Source organism: Oreochromis aureus, linkage group 1 (genome assembly GCF_013358895.1).
Source record: "Oreochromis aureus strain Israel breed Guangdong linkage group 1, ZZ_aureus, whole genome shotgun sequence".
In the NCBI taxonomy this organism is placed as follows: Eukaryota; Metazoa; Chordata; class Actinopteri; order Cichliformes; family Cichlidae; genus Oreochromis; species Oreochromis aureus.
Window position 1 is genome coordinate 10,754,169 of NC_052942.1, and position 20,141 is coordinate 10,774,309.

At 37.9% G+C, this 20,141-nt stretch overlaps 2 protein-coding genes across 4 annotated transcripts in view; one reads left to right on the plus strand and one right to left on the minus strand.

The window, feature by feature from the left end:
* The first annotated feature begins 686 nt into the window (after positions 1–686).
* cdkn1ca (cyclin-dependent kinase inhibitor 1Ca) lies at positions 687–1,510 on the plus strand. The gene is made up of 2 exons (XM_031751492.2): positions 687–1,202; positions 1,294–1,510. The coding sequence occupies exons 1-2, from the start codon at positions 797–799 to the stop codon at positions 1,392–1,394; spliced, it is 507 nt and encodes a 168-aa protein (XP_031607352.1). The 5' UTR covers positions 687–796; the 3' UTR covers positions 1,395–1,510.
* Positions 1,511–5,208: 3,698 nt separating this feature from the next.
* kcnq1.1 (potassium voltage-gated channel, KQT-like subfamily, member 1.1) overlaps positions 5,209–20,141 on the minus strand; it is a 40,458-nt gene continuing 25,525 nt past the window's right edge. Inside the window, exons 8-17 of one of the 3 annotated variants that reach the window (XM_031751501.2) lie at positions 20,013–20,108; positions 19,706–19,822; positions 18,447–18,585; positions 15,925–15,981; positions 13,505–13,634; positions 9,424–9,499; positions 7,158–7,252; positions 6,920–6,966; positions 6,747–6,808; positions 5,209–5,911 (exon numbers count right to left, since the gene is read on the minus strand). In XM_031751501.2, coding sequence (XP_031607361.1) covers positions 5,657–5,911; positions 6,747–6,808; positions 6,920–6,966; positions 7,158–7,252; positions 9,424–9,499; positions 13,505–13,634; positions 15,925–15,981; positions 18,447–18,585; positions 19,706–19,822; positions 20,013–20,108 — 1,074 coding nt within the window. In that variant the 3' untranslated portion in view covers positions 5,209–5,656. The remainder of the gene's footprint in view (positions 5,912–6,746; positions 6,809–6,919; positions 6,967–7,157; positions 7,253–9,423; positions 9,500–13,504; positions 13,635–15,924; positions 15,982–18,446; positions 18,586–19,705; positions 19,823–20,012; positions 20,109–20,141) is intronic. The other 2 variants (XM_031751502.2, XM_039605354.1) reach the window with 2 other exon arrangements.

Here is a 20,141-nt window from a genome sequence, read left to right on the forward strand (position 1 = left end):
TATATAAAGCTTATAGATAGGACTGGCTCAGGTGATTCTCAGTCCCTTAGTTACACTAAAATAGGTGTAGGCTGCTGGAGACTTCCCATAATTCATTGAGTGTTTTTCTTCAGTCTCTGTGTGTTTATACACCAGTTTGCATTTAATCACTAGTTATTATTAATTTAAAAAAAAAATTTATTTCACATGTTTATATACAGGTAAATCTCACTGAGGCCTCATATTTTAACTAATATATAAATATTTTAATAAATTTGTCTTTGTTCTCTTCCACAGTGTGATCGGTTTCCTGAGCCTGGTTCTGCTGCTGGTTTCTTGCTATTAAAAGGGAGTTTTTCCTTCCCACTGTCACCAAGTGCTTTTTCATAGGGGGTCATCTGATTGTTGGGCTTTTCTCTGTTTTATTGTGAGGTCGTTACCTTAAAATTTAAAGTGCGTTGAGGTAACTTTTGTTGCGATTCAAAATAAATAAAATAAAACTGAACTGAATTATGCTGAGTAAGAAGAAATTCTTCGGTGACCACTAGACAGGACAGACTTTAACAAAGACAATCAGGAGCTTTTATCCAGTGTTTCAGCTGAGTTCGTCACACAATGATTTGATCACCACCAGCAGCAGCAACCCCCACACCACGGCTGTCCCTCTCCAACAGCCAATCAGAAGTCTCTTGTCATTGTGTACAAACAAAAAAGTTTTGCGCCCTGTAGCCTTTATATCAACCTGAAGTCAAGTATCGAGCAGAGCAGGCAGACAGCACCACCACCATCACCACCAAAAAACTTAATCATTTGAAAGATGGAGCCCATCAGGCGGAGGGAGTCTGTTTGCAGGGCCTTATTTGGCCCGGTGGACCACAACCAGCTGCGTCGGGACTTGAAGCTGAAGCTTAAGGAGATCATTGAGCAGGACAGCCGGCGCTGGAATTTTAACTTCGAGTGTGAAACCCCGCTGCCCGGCCGGTTTCAGTGGGATGAAGTACCTGTAGTCTGCACTACGGCTGAGCCCGCACGGCCGAAGGACGATCCCCACGGTTCAAGTAGCGACAGGCCGAGCGACGGCGAAGACGGCGCAGGGGCCGACCAGGAGAACTGCTCCAACATCACCAACAAGCGCAAGAGTCCCGCTGAAAAGACGCTCCACAGGAGGAAGAGGACGCTCTCCAAACCGGCAGCCAGTCACAAGTACAATGCACGGATCACAGGTACAGGAATGAGTCCCGTTAGCTTTTGTTGGTTGGCCTATCGACAAATCTAATGTCAAAATATTGACCAATCTCTCTCTCTGATTTTCAGATTATTTTGCAAAGAGAAGGAGGACAACAACCACCAAGAGCATCCCGAATCATTTTCACGTCGGTTCTCATGAAGCAGCTCTGCGCAAGACTTTAAGATGAACATGCAGCTGAAAATGGCTATTTATGTTTTCATGGACTTTATGGAGCCCTGTTCCCCACAACAAATTATTTTATTTTATTTTATTTTATTTTATTGTATGTTGGTGGATTTTATTTATTTTTAGCAGTTTTTTTTTTTTTTTTTTTTTTAGATTACATCTCTTATTAGGATATTTATTCTATTTATGGATGTTATGAATATTCTTTACTGGCATTTAAAAAAAATCTGTTATACACTCGTGCTGCTAATGTAACTTGTTTTAAAAAAAGCACTATTTTGTTAGGTCATTATTGTTATATAAAATGAATATGTAGCACATTTCTGTGCATATTACAGTTTTAATAAACTGTGATTATTGATCATTACATGTTATGCCTGTGGACTTTTGTTTAACACCAGGAAACTTTTCATGTAAAGTAACAAATTTGTGTTGCTATAGTTTCATTTTCATCTCTGATATCCAACCTTTTTAATGTGAATGTTATCTCTAAAAACTCCTCCTTTGATAAAATCAGACATAACCATTCAGAAACTCATGCATGATTGCCAGTCAATACTTTACAGATCTATACTTGTCTAAGACATAAATTAAGAACTGCAACAAATCAATAATACACAATTTTAAAACTACATATTTGTAATATCCAAAATAATGCACACCACATTTTGCACTGTGACAGTTTGCTGACACTGAATAGAGCTTAATCTTTTATCCTCCAGCTGTCAAACGTGTTGTCAGTCTTGTCTTTATATGCAAGACACTGAGACTGCTTTTTCTTACACTAGAATGTTCATCTATTTATAGCCGTGTCCGTTGGTGAACAGATTTATAAATTATTGGTTTTTCAATATGACTGCAGTCTTATGAGAGAGTACATCTTTAGTGTTTTTGTGCTGTCTTTGCAGCAGACACAGATGAGTAGGTTAATAAGTCTCTCTCTTTCTCTCTCTCTCTGAAGTCATAGAAAAAAAACTTCGGGTTGTAAGTTTAGCAATTCAAAGAAGAAAATTGTTTCAGAGTAATTGCATTTTCTGGGTTCTATTATGAGATATTTCATAATCACAATTGTAAGAAATGTGCCGTCAGGCTTTAAATTATATCCATTAATATGAACTGTAATTGCCAAATTAGCCCATTAGAAAAGCCAAATCCCGCATAAGTATGTGCACTCCTGCAGTGTTGGGGTTTCAGCTCTAAAGAACTTCAAGAGGCCATCTGGCCTGAGAGCAGGATAATAGCAACAAAGCAGAGCGTGCCATCTATTTCACCTGCAAATCAGCCTTTGGCACTCCTCGACCCCCCACCCCCAGGTCTTCCCTCAGCTTTTCTATTTTCACTTAGTCCCTGTTCATAGTCAAAGTTGCTATCATCCTTGACAAGTGCCTGAAGCAATACCACTTATGCTTATTCTTACTTTGCCTCATGATTGCTCGAATGTCACTTCCCCAAAGGCCTCCTGTTCATACTTGCTACACAAGCAAGAAAAAAGAAAGACAATAACACTTTTAAAAGGCTCGGTGATGTTGCTAACTGCGTTATTTCTGAATTAGAGACAAATGATCATTCACTTTGTTCCAGTGGATTTATTTTTCAAATAAACTTGTCAAAAATCAATATCAAACTGTCCCATGGGTCCATAGGTTCCCATAGGATAGAGGATTCCCAGGTTTCCAACTCCAGCAGTAATTACATTCCGTGAAAGAGATGCACTACAAGCATCAGTACATTATCTGTGAATTTAACTGTCACTAACAAGCCTGCAATGATTGTTTCATGTAATTCTAGAGTGATTTTGCTGAGAGCATTAGAAATGTTCCTTCATAATGAACCATAGGTTGATTAAAAAAAAAAAAAAAAAAAAAAAAAAAAAAAACATCCTGCAAAGGGTACTGCTTTGTTTTGGAAACTGTGGCTTCTTCTGATTGGGATTTCATTAAATTGTCCAAACTAGAAGAAATTGCAGGAAAGACACGTATTAGGACTTCTACTTGTGTTTGATCACTCAACAAATACAATCTGAGGAAATTGTACCCTTTGATGCAAATAACTGCTGGCTAAATTAGCATGTTAGTGTTTTATTTCTTTTTTCTTTCTGTATGAAATGTGCCTTACAAATTTCCTCACCAAAGCAGATGCTAAAGAAACATAAAAAAAGCAGTTCATTGTAGCTTTAGGACATAATGACTGTCTGTGTTGTTTGAGTGTTTATAACGCAGATTACTCCAATATCCCAAACAATCCACGCCCTCCCTGTAATGAAACTGTCCCCTCACCCTCCTCCTGGTCGCCTCAAAGGCCAAGCACCCTCAGCACACTTTAGGAGGGTGCAGCCCATTGTTGTGCACACCAGAGGCAGATGGTCATTTGGGCCCTTTCTCCACATGGCTACTTGTGTGAAGGAATGCCTGGACACCCCACGGATGGTCAGCAGGGAAAAGGTCACCATCTGCCGCTCAAAGGTCAGCTGTCTAAAGAGCATGGTATTAGCCGTGCTTTTGACTGTTTCGAGGACACGACACACAGCTCCACCTCATTGTGTTAAAACATGAGTGATGCACAATACTTGTGGAAGCAGTGACTTGAACGGTGCTTCAGACATTCAAGACAAGGACTCTTAGTTGGATTATTTGCTTTCATTTTTAGTGTGAAATACTGACTTTTTTTTATTTTGCTTTTCCTTCAAAATACCTATTACAAAAGAAAAATGTCTTACTGTAACTGAAATATTTATCTCACTGGTTTTAGTGAGAGATTCCTCAAGGCCAGCAGACTCAATACATAGACACTCAGTAATAATTAGTTTGGTCTTTTATTGCTACGGAAAAGTTGTGCTAACCAACAGATAGTAACTGAAACTGTATAGTAAATAATGGCATTTATTCAAGCAAAACCTAATAATGTATAAGAACAATCTCAAAGATGAATGCGGTTTAATGTGTTATTTCAAAGAAGGCTTGGTAGTGATGACTTTAAGATATTTTATTTATTCCAGATTTGAGAAGTTTATTTTAATTTTTCTTTCTCAATAATTCGACCTTACTTTGAAATTTCAGTAGTCAACATGATAATTAAAATAATATAATAATTGCTTCTAAAGCAATATATGCACCTTAAGTTTTTACTGATTAAAAAACAAATGCAGATTAAAAACTCTGTAAAATGTCAGCTACAATGTAAATCAGCACTTCCTAAATTTAAGACTGCCACGATCACTTCAGAAACCTGGATGTTTTCTGTGGCGCACCCAAACCTCTCATTACAGCTTTGGTCATACAAGCAAAAGGTCATGTTTTTCCTTAGTTGCAATTTAACTCATTGCTTATGACATCTCATAGCCCCTTTCCTTCTACATACTTTTTTCATTGTTATGGATATATAAGGCAAATTCAGGATCAGAAATTAGCCAGAAAAGTAATCATATCATATCATAGCATAGAAATTCACTTCCAACAACAGCCCACCTGAAGTACCATTACTATCCACTGGGGGGAAGAGGAATTACTGACATAGTCTAAAGAGCTTGGAAAGAAAAGCGTCTGGACTTCTTTAAGTTGCTTGAAGACGTTTCACCTCTCATCCGAGAAGCTTCTTCAGTTATAAGGTCAAATGGTGGAGAGCCCCATATTTAAGTCCTAGGGGGCTGTCCCCCAAGGGGGTCAAGAACCCCCTGTTGATCCTCTACCTAATCAAACGATTTACTGAAATAAATAATATGCTATTGCAGGGTAATGCTTGAGAAAAAAAGTAACTCAGACTGTAACAGGATTGGTTCATAAAAACATGAAACACTGAAAGTTTTTTGCTTCACATCACACAGGCATGATTATGATTACTGCATTTTTTTATTGTCATAAGAGAAAGGAAATCTTCACATTAACAAAAAAGTGAAAAAGTGGAAAACAGTGAAAACAGCATTTCATTTGGGATTTTCAAGTGATATATAGAAATGTAAGGCCCCTAAGAGTTATAAAGTTACTACAAAATAATATAATTTCAACATATGCATATGCTAAACAGGAAGAACGGAGGTTGAGGTTGCAGGGGTTTTGGCATTAACCTGAGTAAATGTCAAGTACAATACTCAAAACTGGCAACTACAAAGATCTAATAGCAATGTAACTGTTAAGAGATATTGCAGTGTTGAATTATTGTTTTTCTCTCACAGATGTCCATATTCCGCATGGTCTGCTGAGACATTCATCATAAATATCTTATATTATACTAAAAGAAGAAAAACTTGGTTTTTGCTTATTGGTTTCATCAGCTCTCATCCTGACTGCCAGTGGTGCTCGGGGGAGGATTGGGGCAGACCACTGTGCTGGCGGTGTTGGAGGCATACAAAGAGGGTGAAGATAGCTGGTCATAGCTTGGCAGGCTGTCCTGGCTGGGGAGGACATTACAGGTCCGTCCAAACCTTGACCTGCCCCCACCTTCGCCACCACCAGCATCCTTCTGTTCCAGCAGATATGCGAGGGACTCTGCAATGCGATTCAAACTCTGGTCCATGTGTGTTATCTGTAAGAGTTCAATCAAATATTCTTTAAAGTGGCAGCTATGACACTAACAGTGCCTCTTAGTAATTAAAACTAAATTAGGTTTGTTTACTTGTTAAACGAAGGAGCTACGGTTACGTTGTTCATAAAGTTTTAATTACCCCATGTGGCACAAACAGCATCTTAAGTTTGGGCCAATTATTTTAATGATTGTAGTTTTCATGGTCAGTTACGGTTCTATGAAACAGAATTACATTTCAAGAACAGAAATGAAAGGGATGTTTATTACAGGATTATGAAATGAAAATTCTTTAAAAACTTTACACACAGTTTGATCTTTTTTTTTTATCCAATCACAAATAAGAAAGAGAAAAAAATCACAGATGTATATAAAAACTCAGGGAGGGAATTGCACATTGTGTTCCTTTTTCTTTTCTTTTTTTTGATGCATCTTTGAAATACATGAAAGCAAACAGTTCCTCTTTTTGTGCCACAGAACTGGAACAGGCTCTTAAAGTTTTATATGTGAATCAACAAAAACGAGGCCACATGTGTATACATACATAGTGGCTCATGTTACATTACGGTAAACAAAGGCAGCTCTTGTTGCATTACCCAGAATGATTCCCAAATACGGTTTATTTTCATGGGTTCACTGAATTGTAAATTGTCATCGTAAACATCCTCTTGGGATAACCCTTGTGAACTGCAATAAAAGTTCAAATTATAGTGCAAGATAAATGGAGCCGGATTTAAATATTTGACTTTTCTCCTGTACACGGAAAAGAATGAATCTCAAACTCTACGAGGCTGGTGAGTGTTACTGTATTTTTCCACTGAGGTTGCACAAATCCCACCTTGTCCTCCATCCTGTTGAGTCTGGATCCGATAGAGTTGTTGCCTTTGTCTTTGGCTCGGTCTTCAGAGGCAGACAACAGTCAAGTAAATAACAAGACAGAAGGATTAGGTCTGTGGTTTGTACCATAGCTGCTGTAATGTATTTCGAGAAGTCAGTGGAGTGATTCATTACCTGAACCTGTCTGGAACAAAGTTATCTTCCCTAAAGACTGGTCCAGTCTGGGGGAAACAATGGGAGCCTTAAGTTAGAGGAATATTTACACTCTCTCTCTACTTCCCCTTTCATGTTCCTAGATCTCCTCCATTCATTTTTTTTTTTAAATTGATCTCTTTGCCTTGACAGCATTGTACACATATATCCACTCAGGGGATATAATTCATATTAAGCTCATCTTATTTAAACCATTTACCGTCTCTGAAGCTCCTTGATGCGCACCATGAGATTGAGGTGACCCTGGGAGTACTGTTCAATCACATCTCGCACATCATATGGTTTACGAGCTTGCTACAACAGAGAGTTTCAGATTGTTTAATCAAAACGTCATCTCTTTTATTACAAATGTCTTGTCAGGATCAAATCCTTACGAATGTCTTTACATGCCAGAAACTGGATATTCTTTAGAAAATTATCCTGTCAAAGAAACAAACTTTTCATGCAAGAGGATGGTCTATAACAGGGGGGGCAACTCCAGGCCTCAAGGGCCGGTGTCCTGCAGGTTTTAGATGTTTCCTTGATCCAACACAGCTGATTCAAATGGTTAAATGACCTCCTCAACATGTCCTGAAGTTCTCCAGAGGCCTGGTAACGAACTAATCATGTGATTCAGGTGTGTTGTGTTGCAGGACACCGGCCCTCAAGGCCTGGAGTTGCCCAATAATAGCAATAATAAAAATCAATCAATCAATCAATCAATCAATCAATCAATCAATCAATCAATCAATCAATCAATCAATCAATCAATCAACCAATCAATCTCATGTGGTCCTTATTTTAAAATTAGTTAAATCAAGTCTCAGGTGAACAACAGCACATGACATATTACAGTTTGTCACTATGTCTTTAAGAAAAACTAAGCCAAAATTCAGGAGACAGTGTGTGAAAATCTAAGTACACACTTACTGCTTCCATAGGAACTAAAAGGGTAACATTAGTGCACTAGTCTTATTGCTCATCAGCAAGTTTGATGACTTCTGTAAGAGCAGAAGTTTTGACAGTTTACTGCTCCGGAGCATTCAGCGGTGTGTTAATACAAAGCCAGCGAGGAAAGACAATAGCAACGATCTTATCTTAGATAAGTAATTGTTGCTGCTCATTAATCTGGGAAGTATTACAAGGCCACTTTCAAACAATTTTAAGTCCATCGTACCATAGAGAGAAAGATTATTCACACGTGGAAAACATACAAAATAACTGCCAGAGTTACTATGAATGGACATGTCAGCAAATTCACCCCAAGGTCAGGGTGTGCAATGCTCAGAGAAATTACAGAGAAAAAAGGGGGCCTTAAGAGAGCTGTGCATGAATGAATGCCTGCAAATGTTGTAAAGATGTAAAAGAATCCTGTAAAGTTCCCCCACAATGATATGAGAGACTGATAAAGTCATGTAGAAAACAATTACTTCAAGTTATTGCTGCTGAAGGTGGTTCTACAGCTTACTGAATCATGAGGTATACTTAGCTTCTCACCCACGGCTTCTTCTTTGGCTCGGTTCTTTGTTAAATAAATAATGATAAAGTGTGGTATGTCACACTTTTCCCCCCTGAAGTTATATTTGAATCATTTAAGGATCTGGTAAGGTCCAGAAGATTTTTTAAAATTATGCCCCAAAATGTAAAAGTTTAGAACGGAAAGAGGGTGCCCTTTCTCTTCCACAGATGTTTGGTGAGGTTTAGAGACCAGATATAAAGTACTAATCCTTTATATACAGTAATTTGTATTCATTAAATATCATGGAAAATTTATTGTGACTGTCTGATAAAGAACAAAGCCTAAAAGGAAGGGTTTTGTACAAAAAAAACACTGAGGCTAGCTGGACATAAAGTGAAGTGGAATTAATTTTGTTATTATAGTTCAAAGCAAAGCAAAAATGCCATAGATGCTGCATTAACTTACAACTGAAACAGAATTTCATTTGTTCATTAGAGACAATCCAAGTTGTGGCACAGCTATCTTTTCATGGCTTGAGCCTTTGATTAGAATGAGAGAAGTCATAAAAGTGTTATAAGTGTGTCAACGTGTAACATCGTCTAAAAGAAAAAAAACCCCATACAGTATAGGACTCATATCCAGATATAGTCATCTTTTTTCCACAACCAATTCAAAAACCTATTATTATAATGATGCTGCTGATCTGAACTGCTCATTTGCAAACTCAGCTGAACCACTGCTTGCTGTGACCCTGGGGCAAAGTTTATTATTGTTGCTCCCCAATCTCTGCTGTTGCATTTGATGTTTGCACTGTGACAGTGTGAGAGTAAATAACAGTACAGTACTTAGTTAATAACTACTGAAATGTTAGAAGTGAATAAATACTGCTTAGTGAAACCAAGCTGTTAGTAGGTGTTCAGAGTATGCAGATAGGTTACGCAATTTTAAGTAGAGCACATAAACATCAATTATTTCCCAATGTGTGATTATTATGCTTTTTTCTTATTAAAAAAATTGTAATAATTACCTGGAAATTTCTCTTGGCCACAAAATATCGCATTCTCTGGATCACCCGGATGGCTTTTCGGTGAGGCTCTGTGAGTCTGTGAAAAACACATTTGCATCAAGGTTGGTTGTCTTCAACCTGCTACACTTGTTTACACCCCTTCTTTCATTTAATTGAATGAACGTGTGAAACTATGAAAAAACTGGCAGACATTAGCCTTCATACCTGAACTCTTATCAGTATAGGCAAAAATATTAAGTTTCATTATTACTGCTCCATCTACATCAAAAGCCTTTCCTCTATTACTTGTCTTCCTTTGAATGTGATGAAGGTGAGTTACAGAAAGAACAAAGGCGGGTAATTTTCAAGGTCTGCACATTTCTCGAAAAATCATTGGCACAAAGCTTAGAGTGATTGTCGGGCATTTAGCCTCCATTATTATGTTGTGGGAATTATTAAATAGGTATTACTTAACAGGCTCATTACCCTGAAAAAGCAGTGAGTGAGTATGTGAGGTGGGAGCGCAGCGAGTTCTTTGTCAAGTCCGGTGTATAACAAGGTGGGTGAGAGTCTCATAATGGACTTTTCAGAGGCAATGCAATGGGCTGATTTTCAAATACAGCTTTCATAACATTTTGTCAAATTAGCACTATGAAACGTCAATAATGTGCTCCTGGGCTATTATAGAATCCATTTTACATCATAAAAGGATTATGTGGTAGTGATATAAGCAGAAGCCAGACAGTGAGACAAATTTCTTTTAGCTCTAATGGCAAATTGTGACTTCTTCAGAAAAAAGGGAAGCGTTTGAATATCAAAGATGTTTCTTTAATATTTTCATCTACCATTAATGAACACTGTGATGTGAACATCCTAGAGATCTGTAAGGTTATAATCCTTAAAGAAATGGTTAAATATTGTGGAAATGGAGCTTATTAAACTTAAAAAGAGGAGATCTAAGACTGGAATTAAGAGACAGTTTGTTTTACGTAGCACAAAGAATAAAAAGAGCAGCTTAGCCTTGTTCTATCTAAAGCATCCAAGTCTACCTATTAGCAAGCTTAGTAATTAACTCTGTACAGTTTTAAAGGGGATTACGTGCTGGACTATTTATTCTAGGCTTCCTTGGTAGAAACCAAAGTCACTATGATCATTTTATGTTCAACAGAGATCTTAACGAATAGTCAGCTACATTAATGGTATTGAGACAAACATTACGCTTAAAAGACCCAAAGGAAAAAGATTTTTAAAATCCTGTTTGGGGAAAGTCAGCAAACATTTTTTCATTTCTTTTATCAGATTTAATGGGTGATTTTATATATGCAGTTTTTAATGTCCTGGTGACATCAGATATTCAGTGCTTCAAAAGAAGTACCTGATGTGTTGAGTAGTGAGATTCTAGAGGGCTTGAAGGAAGTGAGTAAGCATATTTTTCACTCTCAATTTTTTTTGTAGTAACAGCCATCAGTGAACTTTATTAATGTTGATCATTATCTTGGTCTGAGTACATCAATCATGTAGTCTGCATATATATGTGTGTGTTGCAGATGCAAAAGTTTTGATCTTTACTCTACTGGAGTCACTAGGCAACATGTTGGGCAGTTTTTTAAGTCAACATCAGAATTCAAATCCACCAGCTCTCCTCATGCATGTGTAGGTTCTTTCTGAGTACATCCTCTCAAAGACGTGTGTGGCTTAGGTGAACTGGGATTTCTAAATTCCCTATTAGCCATGATTGTGAGAATGAATGATTGTCTGTCTCTCTCTGTGTCAGCCCTGTAGATGGACTGGTGACCTGTTCAAAGTGTACTCTGCCTTTTGCCCTATGATAGCTGGGATAGGCTCCAATCCCACCTGCAACCCTGAATTTGATAAGTGGAATGAAATCCCACGGATTAAAGCCTTACCAAGACTAGAAGGATGTCTTTGGAGCTGTTAGGGGATACGTGAATGTGCTATTATATATATATAGTGCTATTTAAATGGCACCTAAATGTGCTATTTGATGTAGTAAAGGCATTTTGATTACTATTAGTGCCATATATTCATTATTATTAGCTGTCATGCTTTGACAGTTCAAAAAGTTACACTTATGATCAGTATTGAACCAATGCTTTTGTTATCACTATGAGTTAAGAGGAGACTTTTCAAACAGGGGTAAACATCCATATAATTTTTCAAGGTGACATGGATTCTGACTGACTATGTCTCCACATTGAGAATAATTTATAATATAACATATTAGTAAATACAGGTGGGTTACATGCAATAATACATGCAATTCTCTAACTTTGGAAAAACTCATTCTGCTGCTGTCTGCTTCTGCGAGGTATGTAATGAACTCAGAGAAAAGACTTCCAAAAACAGCTGAAATCTATACTTTGTGTAACTTCAAACCGCTTCCTTATATTTATTAGTAGTACTGATCAGTAATCTAGCCCACAGACTCTGTCTTCATCATATAAATCTGTGCTTTAAAAAATATAAAACCCAAGCAAATAATGGTTGTTGAACATTCCTCGAGTGCTTTTTGTGGCTTTTTTGAAAGGTCTAAAGGCACATGAACTCTGCGTTTTGTACTGTCACCATTTTTATGCTGAAATGTGGAAAATGACTGATATTAAAACTTTGTCAAAAAAAAAGCCTTTTTAGCATTTATATTATTATTATAGATTGCAATCCTGTTTTATTTTTCTAATTTTACTGATAATTGGAGAATTCTTCAAAACGATCCAGTATTTTCTGAGCTAAAAAAATTCACAAAGTTGCACTTTAGAGATCTGCAGTCATGCCATGTCTGAAAGCGACACTTAAATATTACTAGGTCTGCCATAGCAAGGCTGGAGTTGTGAAAAATGTCATCAGGGCACATAATTTGACTATTCAGATGCCATCAAATTAACAGAAAAACAGAAGGAGCTGAAGCTCTTGTATCCTTTTTTTTAGTAATTGCTGTAATAGCTGAGATCAGATGGAATTTGCACAGGTCTTGTTTCAGTATGTTCAATTAAAACCTCTGTTACTAACAGAAAAGGTTTTGCCTTGACTTTTCCCTCCTTCATTCAATAAAGGAAAACATTTTCGCAGCTACCTTTACTCATCCCTTCCCTTTATTCCAAATGCTTCATGTGATTGGTATAAACAAAAATGCAATGTGAAAAAGATTTTCAAAAAAGTGCGTCTATGAAGCTGTACATTTTTGCCTCACACACTTTTTTTTTCTTTTATTATGACTTTAAAAGCTCTGTCTTCTGGGTAACTAGGGGTGTAATTTTCATCTGTTTGTGACAAATGTTTGGCAGTTTTGTTGAAAGTCTCAGTTCCTCGATTATTATCAATTTGCCAAAACATAGTGCACTGGAAAGTCGAAACTGTCAGCTGCAGAAATATGACTCCTGGGAAGTATTCCATAGTGAGAATCTATACACCACGATTTGTACCAATGACTAAACTGAGCTATTCTCCAGTCTTATAAATAAAATAAAACTGACAAATTGGTGTTAAATATGTAACAAGGCGTGTAATCAAAGACAAACCTGGTGAAGAGAAACACATTCTTCAAGGTTTTTTTTCTCTCATATTTTTGGTGTTGTCTCGTCATGGATAACACAAAGTGTAGTATCTTATAATGGCACAATGTAGCATGGGATTTGATGTGGCGCTGCTCTATGAGAACAGCTGGTTACGTATTTTGAAGTCAGCAGAGCACAGAGTGATCTTTGCCAACAACGCTGCTGCATGCATTTCCCACTCTGCATCATTACTCCTCCGTTTAGAAAGCAGTCCCACGGGTCAAAACTGTCGCTCCATTTGTTTCACTTACTGTGCACTCACATTGCACTGCAGTTACTTAACACTCATTTCCTCATATCATTCTCAGTCTCTAGCTGTGCAAGTGCCTCGGCAAACGCAAGTGATTTCTTTTCCTGATACACACTCATTACACAGTAGAGACACAAGCCCTCTGGGGTTTGGCATATTTCAAAGGTTAATTACAAATAGAGAAAAAAAAACCTAAAACAAAATGCATAAAAACCTTCCCTGTCATGGTCATTAAAATGAATGTACACATAAACACAGAATCCTATGGTGGTAAACTCACTGTGACACTGAGGAGGCTGGGGCCAGTTCATTCTCTCGCTCTGGCTCCAGCTCCATGTCGTCTGCAAAGCTGCAGTTCCTCTGGAGAGCGCTGGGGGAGTGGACTTCTAAAAGGCCAGGGCTTCTTTTCACTGCACGTTCACCCACAGACACCCAGAAACACACTCATTAGAGTTTAGCTATTAATATGTGTCTGTAGTGACACTGCAAATAAAGTTTCGCTGTGTATATCCTGTTCAAACAGGTTTTGCGATTTACACTTACTTACACATTTAAATGTATTCTAATTTCTCTTAATGCACTCATGCTTTGTATGCTGATATAACCAACAACAAAAATATGCCCATATGTTGCATTAAAAGTAACATTATCTGAAGACAGTGGAAAGGGGGAAAAAAAGACATTCCTATGGTAGCTTTCAGAATCGCTGGTGATTTAGTGAGGGCTTGTGAACTGTGGGAAAATTAGGGCCTCGTGTGACCTGGGATCTTGACTCTCCAGAGCTCTGTTTAGGATTATAAAAGTGCTGTATTTAGATGGGAAAAGAGATCTGAATTTACAGCTACAGTCATCCTGCAAAAACAGGGAAGAGAGAAAACCACTCTGTTTGGATAGACACAGATGGGTTTTTTTTGGGGGGGGGGGGGTTGTAGATGTTCTCAAATGCAACATGCCAGCAGGGTGGCACTTTCTGTTCTTTGCCACATAAACTGGGAGGACACACTTTTTTGTGTCTTTTAAAATTGTAAAATTTAATAAAAAAAAATGAAAGACAAAATGTGACCCCTCAATTATCCAAATCTGCCACTGGAGTGTTTTGAAACTGCACCAGTAAGAGAAGTGTGACACAACAGGTTCATGATTTTGATGTGTGAAATACAAAAAAAAAAAAAAAGGTGTTAAATGGCACTGCTTGAAATGCACTGTAAATCAAATGATCTTAATTGGTGTTGTCATCTGGTGACAAGACTTGCCCTGACAAGCACACTGATATTTCTCAATAACAGAATGCAGGAAAATGTTTTAACTCCCTGCTGGGCAGCTTTTTAGATGAAATGCCAAACATTACTTTGCATATCAGCTAAACACATCAGACCTTTAGTCCTCTTGGTAACAACACTTCAAACTGTATGTAACATCACACCCGACCCACATGATGAAACCCAAACTTGTTGCAACTAGCAGCACACCAGTGCCAAAAATCTGCACTTCCTGGAATGGCCACTTTAAGTAGATTTCAAAAATAAGTAATTCTTCATAGACTTCCATGTTCAAATTTCTTTACAACAGAAATATGCATTTTTTTCTTCTGGGAAAAGGCTTTAATCTCTATAGAGGTTTCTCGAATAAGATCATATGCACACCGTTGGCCTCCTCCAATATAAGGGAACCACAAGGGAAAAATGTGTAATCCAGTTATTGAGTGGTTCCTGGAAGCTGCTTTCATGCCACTAGGTGAAGTTGGTCATAAAGAAGGTGCTGCACCAAAAACCTGCTTGGTGTGGTTGAAGATTGCTGCAGCTTTTACATCAGAGATACTAATTTATCTACAAACCTTTGCTTTTATAAGAAAACTTGCAAAAAGTGCAACACAAGCTCGACACAAACTGGAAATCGAGGACATTTCCCTTCAAAGTAAAAGTTGTGCCTCACTTGTGTCACACTTTTATAATTTCATTACCATTTGAAGAGTAGTTAGCAAATGTTTGCAGTCTCAGACAACTTGGCATGTTTTGTGCAAACTGTGGGCAACTGGAGTCAGGGACCAAAGCAATCACATAGAGGCTTTTGGTTCAGCACCTTCTTTGTGACTTGGCAACAGCTAGGAACCTCCAAGATCCATTTGGTAATACATATTTTTCCCTTGCCAGATTATTGTGCATCGTCTCTAGGGCATCGTGACTGAGGTCTTACTGAGTTTATCATACATAGTCACACATCAAAAATGGTGGACCACTTAACATCACGTGGTTAGCAGTCGTGAGACCACAAAACCCCAACTGATAATTTTCTTTCTTATGACATTTGTAGAGGGGTTTAAATTGCTAAGGCATTAGCATTATTAGCATTATTAGGGTTCTGGACACTTTGAGAGACAGGAAGGTGCCATGTTGTCTCACTCAGTGTTTCATTACACTAAAGGATACTCCAATGAATCGGCTGTTCTCTAGGCTGTGTATTTTCTCAGTTGTCCATTTTGTGCACAACTTTTTTTTTGGTGGTCATAATTAACATCCAATCTAACAAGCAAGCAGCAGTAAAGATGGCGAAGGTCAGAATACTAAACTCAAGGCTCCAAAACAATAATCCACAACCTCATGAGTGTCATCTCTTTGGCCATGTGCATCTTTTATATGAAAGCCAGACTGTATATTCAAGGCAAACAAAGTAACATAAAACATCATTAAGATCTGAAGTTACCTGGAGGTGGTGAGGTGAACTGAAGAGAGGACAAAGACGTCCAGGACTGCTGGCGATCTGAAGAATACATGATGGAAAACACAAGCATAAATTATTAACTTTAATTATACTGAAAAATAAATGTGGCACTTGGAATCCTTTTTCATTGTCATTAGTCATTAAGAAAACAACACAACATTTCATTACCTCATGGGCGCCGGACTAAGAAAGCATGCTGTCATAAAACTTGACAATGACAAAAAGTGACTTGATGGGCTGTTAAAAATAAGCATTAGGAGAGGATAGCGAGTGCACAGAGGACGTAACCAGGATGTGGACACTAACATGCAGCTCACCACATCCTCCCAGAGTGTAGAGTCCTGCTAAATCAGGCATACGGACAAAACACAAAGAGAAAAAAGACACAAGCAAGGAAGTTGGATGGAAGAAGCACAACGAGAATTAAAAAGGGGCAGAAAGACTTAAAATGTAAAAAGAAACACCACATCTGCAATACATCTGATAGTTCTGTTTATGATGAACTGAAAAGCACTGATGGAAAATTACTTTCCGCCAGTATTTCCACTCTTGCAATCAAAATTATAGTGACTTGAATCTATTTTATGTAACCACATACCCGGTGAACAGAATTATGAGGAATAAATGCCCACACAGCAGAGATAACCAACAAGGTTAACGCAGGGCTGAAATTGTTCAATGCAAAAGACAGGATATGCTTTTAGTGTAAGCTGACAACTCTGTAAGCAGCTGAGCACTTGAGCCAGCATCAGTGCCTGCATCCCCTCAACCCAAGCATACAACAGATGGCAATGTAGCAACTTAGTAAAAAAATGGACATGTTAAAAGCATCATGCTGTAAATGTAAGATGTGCAGTAGACCTGTAGCATCAGAGATCGTGAAGTGCACAGACATGCATAGAACCGTACAATGGTGCAAATTAAATTCTGCCCCTGTACTGAGAAGTTAGTGCAAAGCAAAACCATTGGCACTGTTGTGTTGGTGGTGCTGCAGTCACCCATGTAAGCAGCTTTTCACATTACCAGATTGTGTTAAAGAAAGAGGTTATATAATGAGGGCCTGAAAAGAGTAGCATCCAATTAGATGTTTATATATTATGGATGTGCTAAAACTATCCATATTTATCTCCTTGAAAAAGTAAACAGATGGTCCTCTCCTGTGTCTTGGTTGGTCTGTCTACTAGATCAGGCTATCCATTAATGTCCTTTATATAGCAGTGAGCGGGGTGATAATGATGGTCTTTTGAAAAGGTATAAAATAGGCTACTCGGTGAGCAGAACAACATTAGGGAATACACTCTGAGAGGAATGAATGAACATGGAAAATGAACTGACAGGGAAAAAAATGAAAGAGGCATTTTCAAGGATGATATTGAATTAGTGAGTATATGTTACTTCAGCAAAAGTTCCTCAGCTTGTTTTTTGATGAGAATAGCTCAAATATTCTCAGCCCCAAAAGGCTGCAGCCCCCACTCTCCATGACAGGATGTTGTAAACCAGGAAGTTAGAAAGTGGAGCATATGATATTTTGGAAAAGTAACTCACATTTTGATTTGTTTGTATGTAGACTTTAAAATGCCACATAGTCCCTTGAATGAGAAAATCTGTGACTACACTGACCACAAGAATGGGAGTGTTAACATTAAAGGGTTAAAGATGGCTGCTGATTGCTAAAGTTAGCCACACTCTAATTGAATATTAAATTGCGTCTGTGCAATGGTATTCAGTGCGCATGCTGCACATGATACACGATACATTTAGTCCAATTTGACTAATGTTAGATGTCTTGAGTAGTTTCAAATGGCTCTTAAATCCTAATGCAAGGACAGTTTTTCATTGTACTGTCTAGCTAGTGATTCAGACTGTTGTCAGGAACACTTCTGTCATTTATACGTTAAAGCAAAATAATGTAAAAAAGTCATTCAGTGTCAGTGAATAGGAAAAGGGAAAACTTTGACCTGCTGGTGGCACTACTCCTGAGCTATCAGAAAAGCTTTGATTTGAAGTATTTAAAATGAACTCATCAAAGTAGTTGGAGTACACAACATAACCTTAAGTGACACTGACAGGATGCAGTATTGATTTGAATACCTTCTTTATTTGACTCCTAGTTCTTCATCATTGATTCAGCAGCACTGTGTGTTGTGTAGATTTTTACAAGTTCAGCAGAGGACCCTTGCAGTTCATACTCATCAATGCAACATCACGTTATATTCCTGCAATGCACTCATCTATTTTTAATGTTTGGACTTTGTCCTCTTCACCTGCTGTGGACAGCCTTATATCTGCAGTTTAAATTCAACATTTTCTATTTTCCGTATCATGAAAGAATTTTTGGTTTGACACCTGAGCACCGCTAATGAAAACTTTACTCATTAAGTGATGATGTGAGTATTAATTCTGATTTGAAGGAAAGAACAGGCACCACTCCATAAATCCACACAACAACACCAGTCTGTTTTCTTCTAGAAACTGTTCTTCACTCTTTCAGTAGGTTTTAGTACCTGTGCCAACAGTGCTGTAAACATCTGAACTCATCTCCCTTCCGCTGTCAAACACAGAGTCGAAGGTGATGCTCGGAACTGTGGGGGAAGTTGGACCATTGTCCTTGTCACTGCTCTTCAACTTCTTCCTCATCTTCACCTGTTCGAGAAAATGCAAACAGCTCAATGAAGTGTTTGGCTGCAACTTGAGTGACACAAAAGGGTAACCGTGTTCACCGTGTGGGAAAAACGTTTTGAGTTACATTTTGATTTTGCAACCAAAGTCTCCACTGTCAAATGGAATTAGATTTAGCAGCCGGTAAACCTTCGTAAACATAAAGGCATATCAGTCGCAAAATTACGTGATGTAATGATCTTCATAATCTGCCTACCTCTCTCTACCCCCACTCTCTGTTTTAAAAAGTGTAGAGCTGTCATGCATTTAAATAATTTATCATTTCTGTTGATGATAATTACATGGATATACAGTAGGAGGATCAGAGTCTAAAAAGAGGGGCAAAATAAACACTGTTACTGGCTGCACATAAGCAACATTTAAAAACAGATGCATTAGTAGATGTGTGTGGTTGGTTGTAAAGATGCTGAATAATCAATATCATTATTAAATTGCTTCAGGCTGTCTTACTTGCTTACTTTTTTTCCCCTTGTCAGGCGTTTCTTGTTTGTTTTTATGTGTATCTTTTTAAAATCTGATATCCAGTCTTGTGATTCTGTTATACTACAGTAATGGATGATTTTCTTAAATCTAACTAGTCGATTAAGCCTGTCTGATAATAGAGAGTGAGTGAGGGGGTTGACACCCAATCTGACATCAATTTATGAAATTATTTACAATAATTCTGTTTATTTATTTCTATTATTTTTTTCTATTATTACTATTATTATGCACTGTTTGTTAGACATTACTAGTCGGAAAAGACTATGAGATCTCTCATAAAAACTATGGCATTTCCAGTATTTTTGCATCAATATCAGATATCAGATTTGCATCATTGAGTGCAGTCTAAACATCAGAAACAAGTTGCAGTATAAAGCAACACAATGCAGCACAGCAAACTACAGCCTTCACAGTGAGCACATAATAACTGAAAAACAAAAACAGCCTACATAAACCTTCATGAAAACCTTTGTGAATTTAGGATTTACAGTATTGCAGGGGTGTTGCTTCAGACTACATTAGTTTCACTTTGCCTGTGTCTAATAAACGGGAAACCGGGTGTATGAGCAGTTACAGAGAAATCTATAAAATGATTACTAACCGATTTCTTGGGCTTGGGGGTGGATAGAGAAGAGGCAGGGATGTTTGATCTTTTTCTCAAAAACATCTTGAATGTGGCAGAATCAAAGTTCTCCACCGCAAAACATCTCCACGATGTCTGGAGGGGCATAAAAATAGCAATACGTTGGTTGGACAGGACAAATTTCATGCCAACATGTCTGCCATATAAGAAAAGAAAGAAAAGGTTACATGAAAGGATGGTCTCCATAATAAGACTGTAGCTCTGAGACAGCATAATCCCCCGGCTGTACTGAGCTACAGTTGGGAGTATTTTTTTGGTCAAATACCTGAATGAGACAGGCAGCTGCAGGGATCTGTCGGTTGAAGTGTTTTTGTCTTTGCTTCTGCTGCACCTTCAGGGCGAAGCCCGAGCCCAAGATTCCCTGTGAAGAACAGCATAGCAGAGTTTTTTCTCA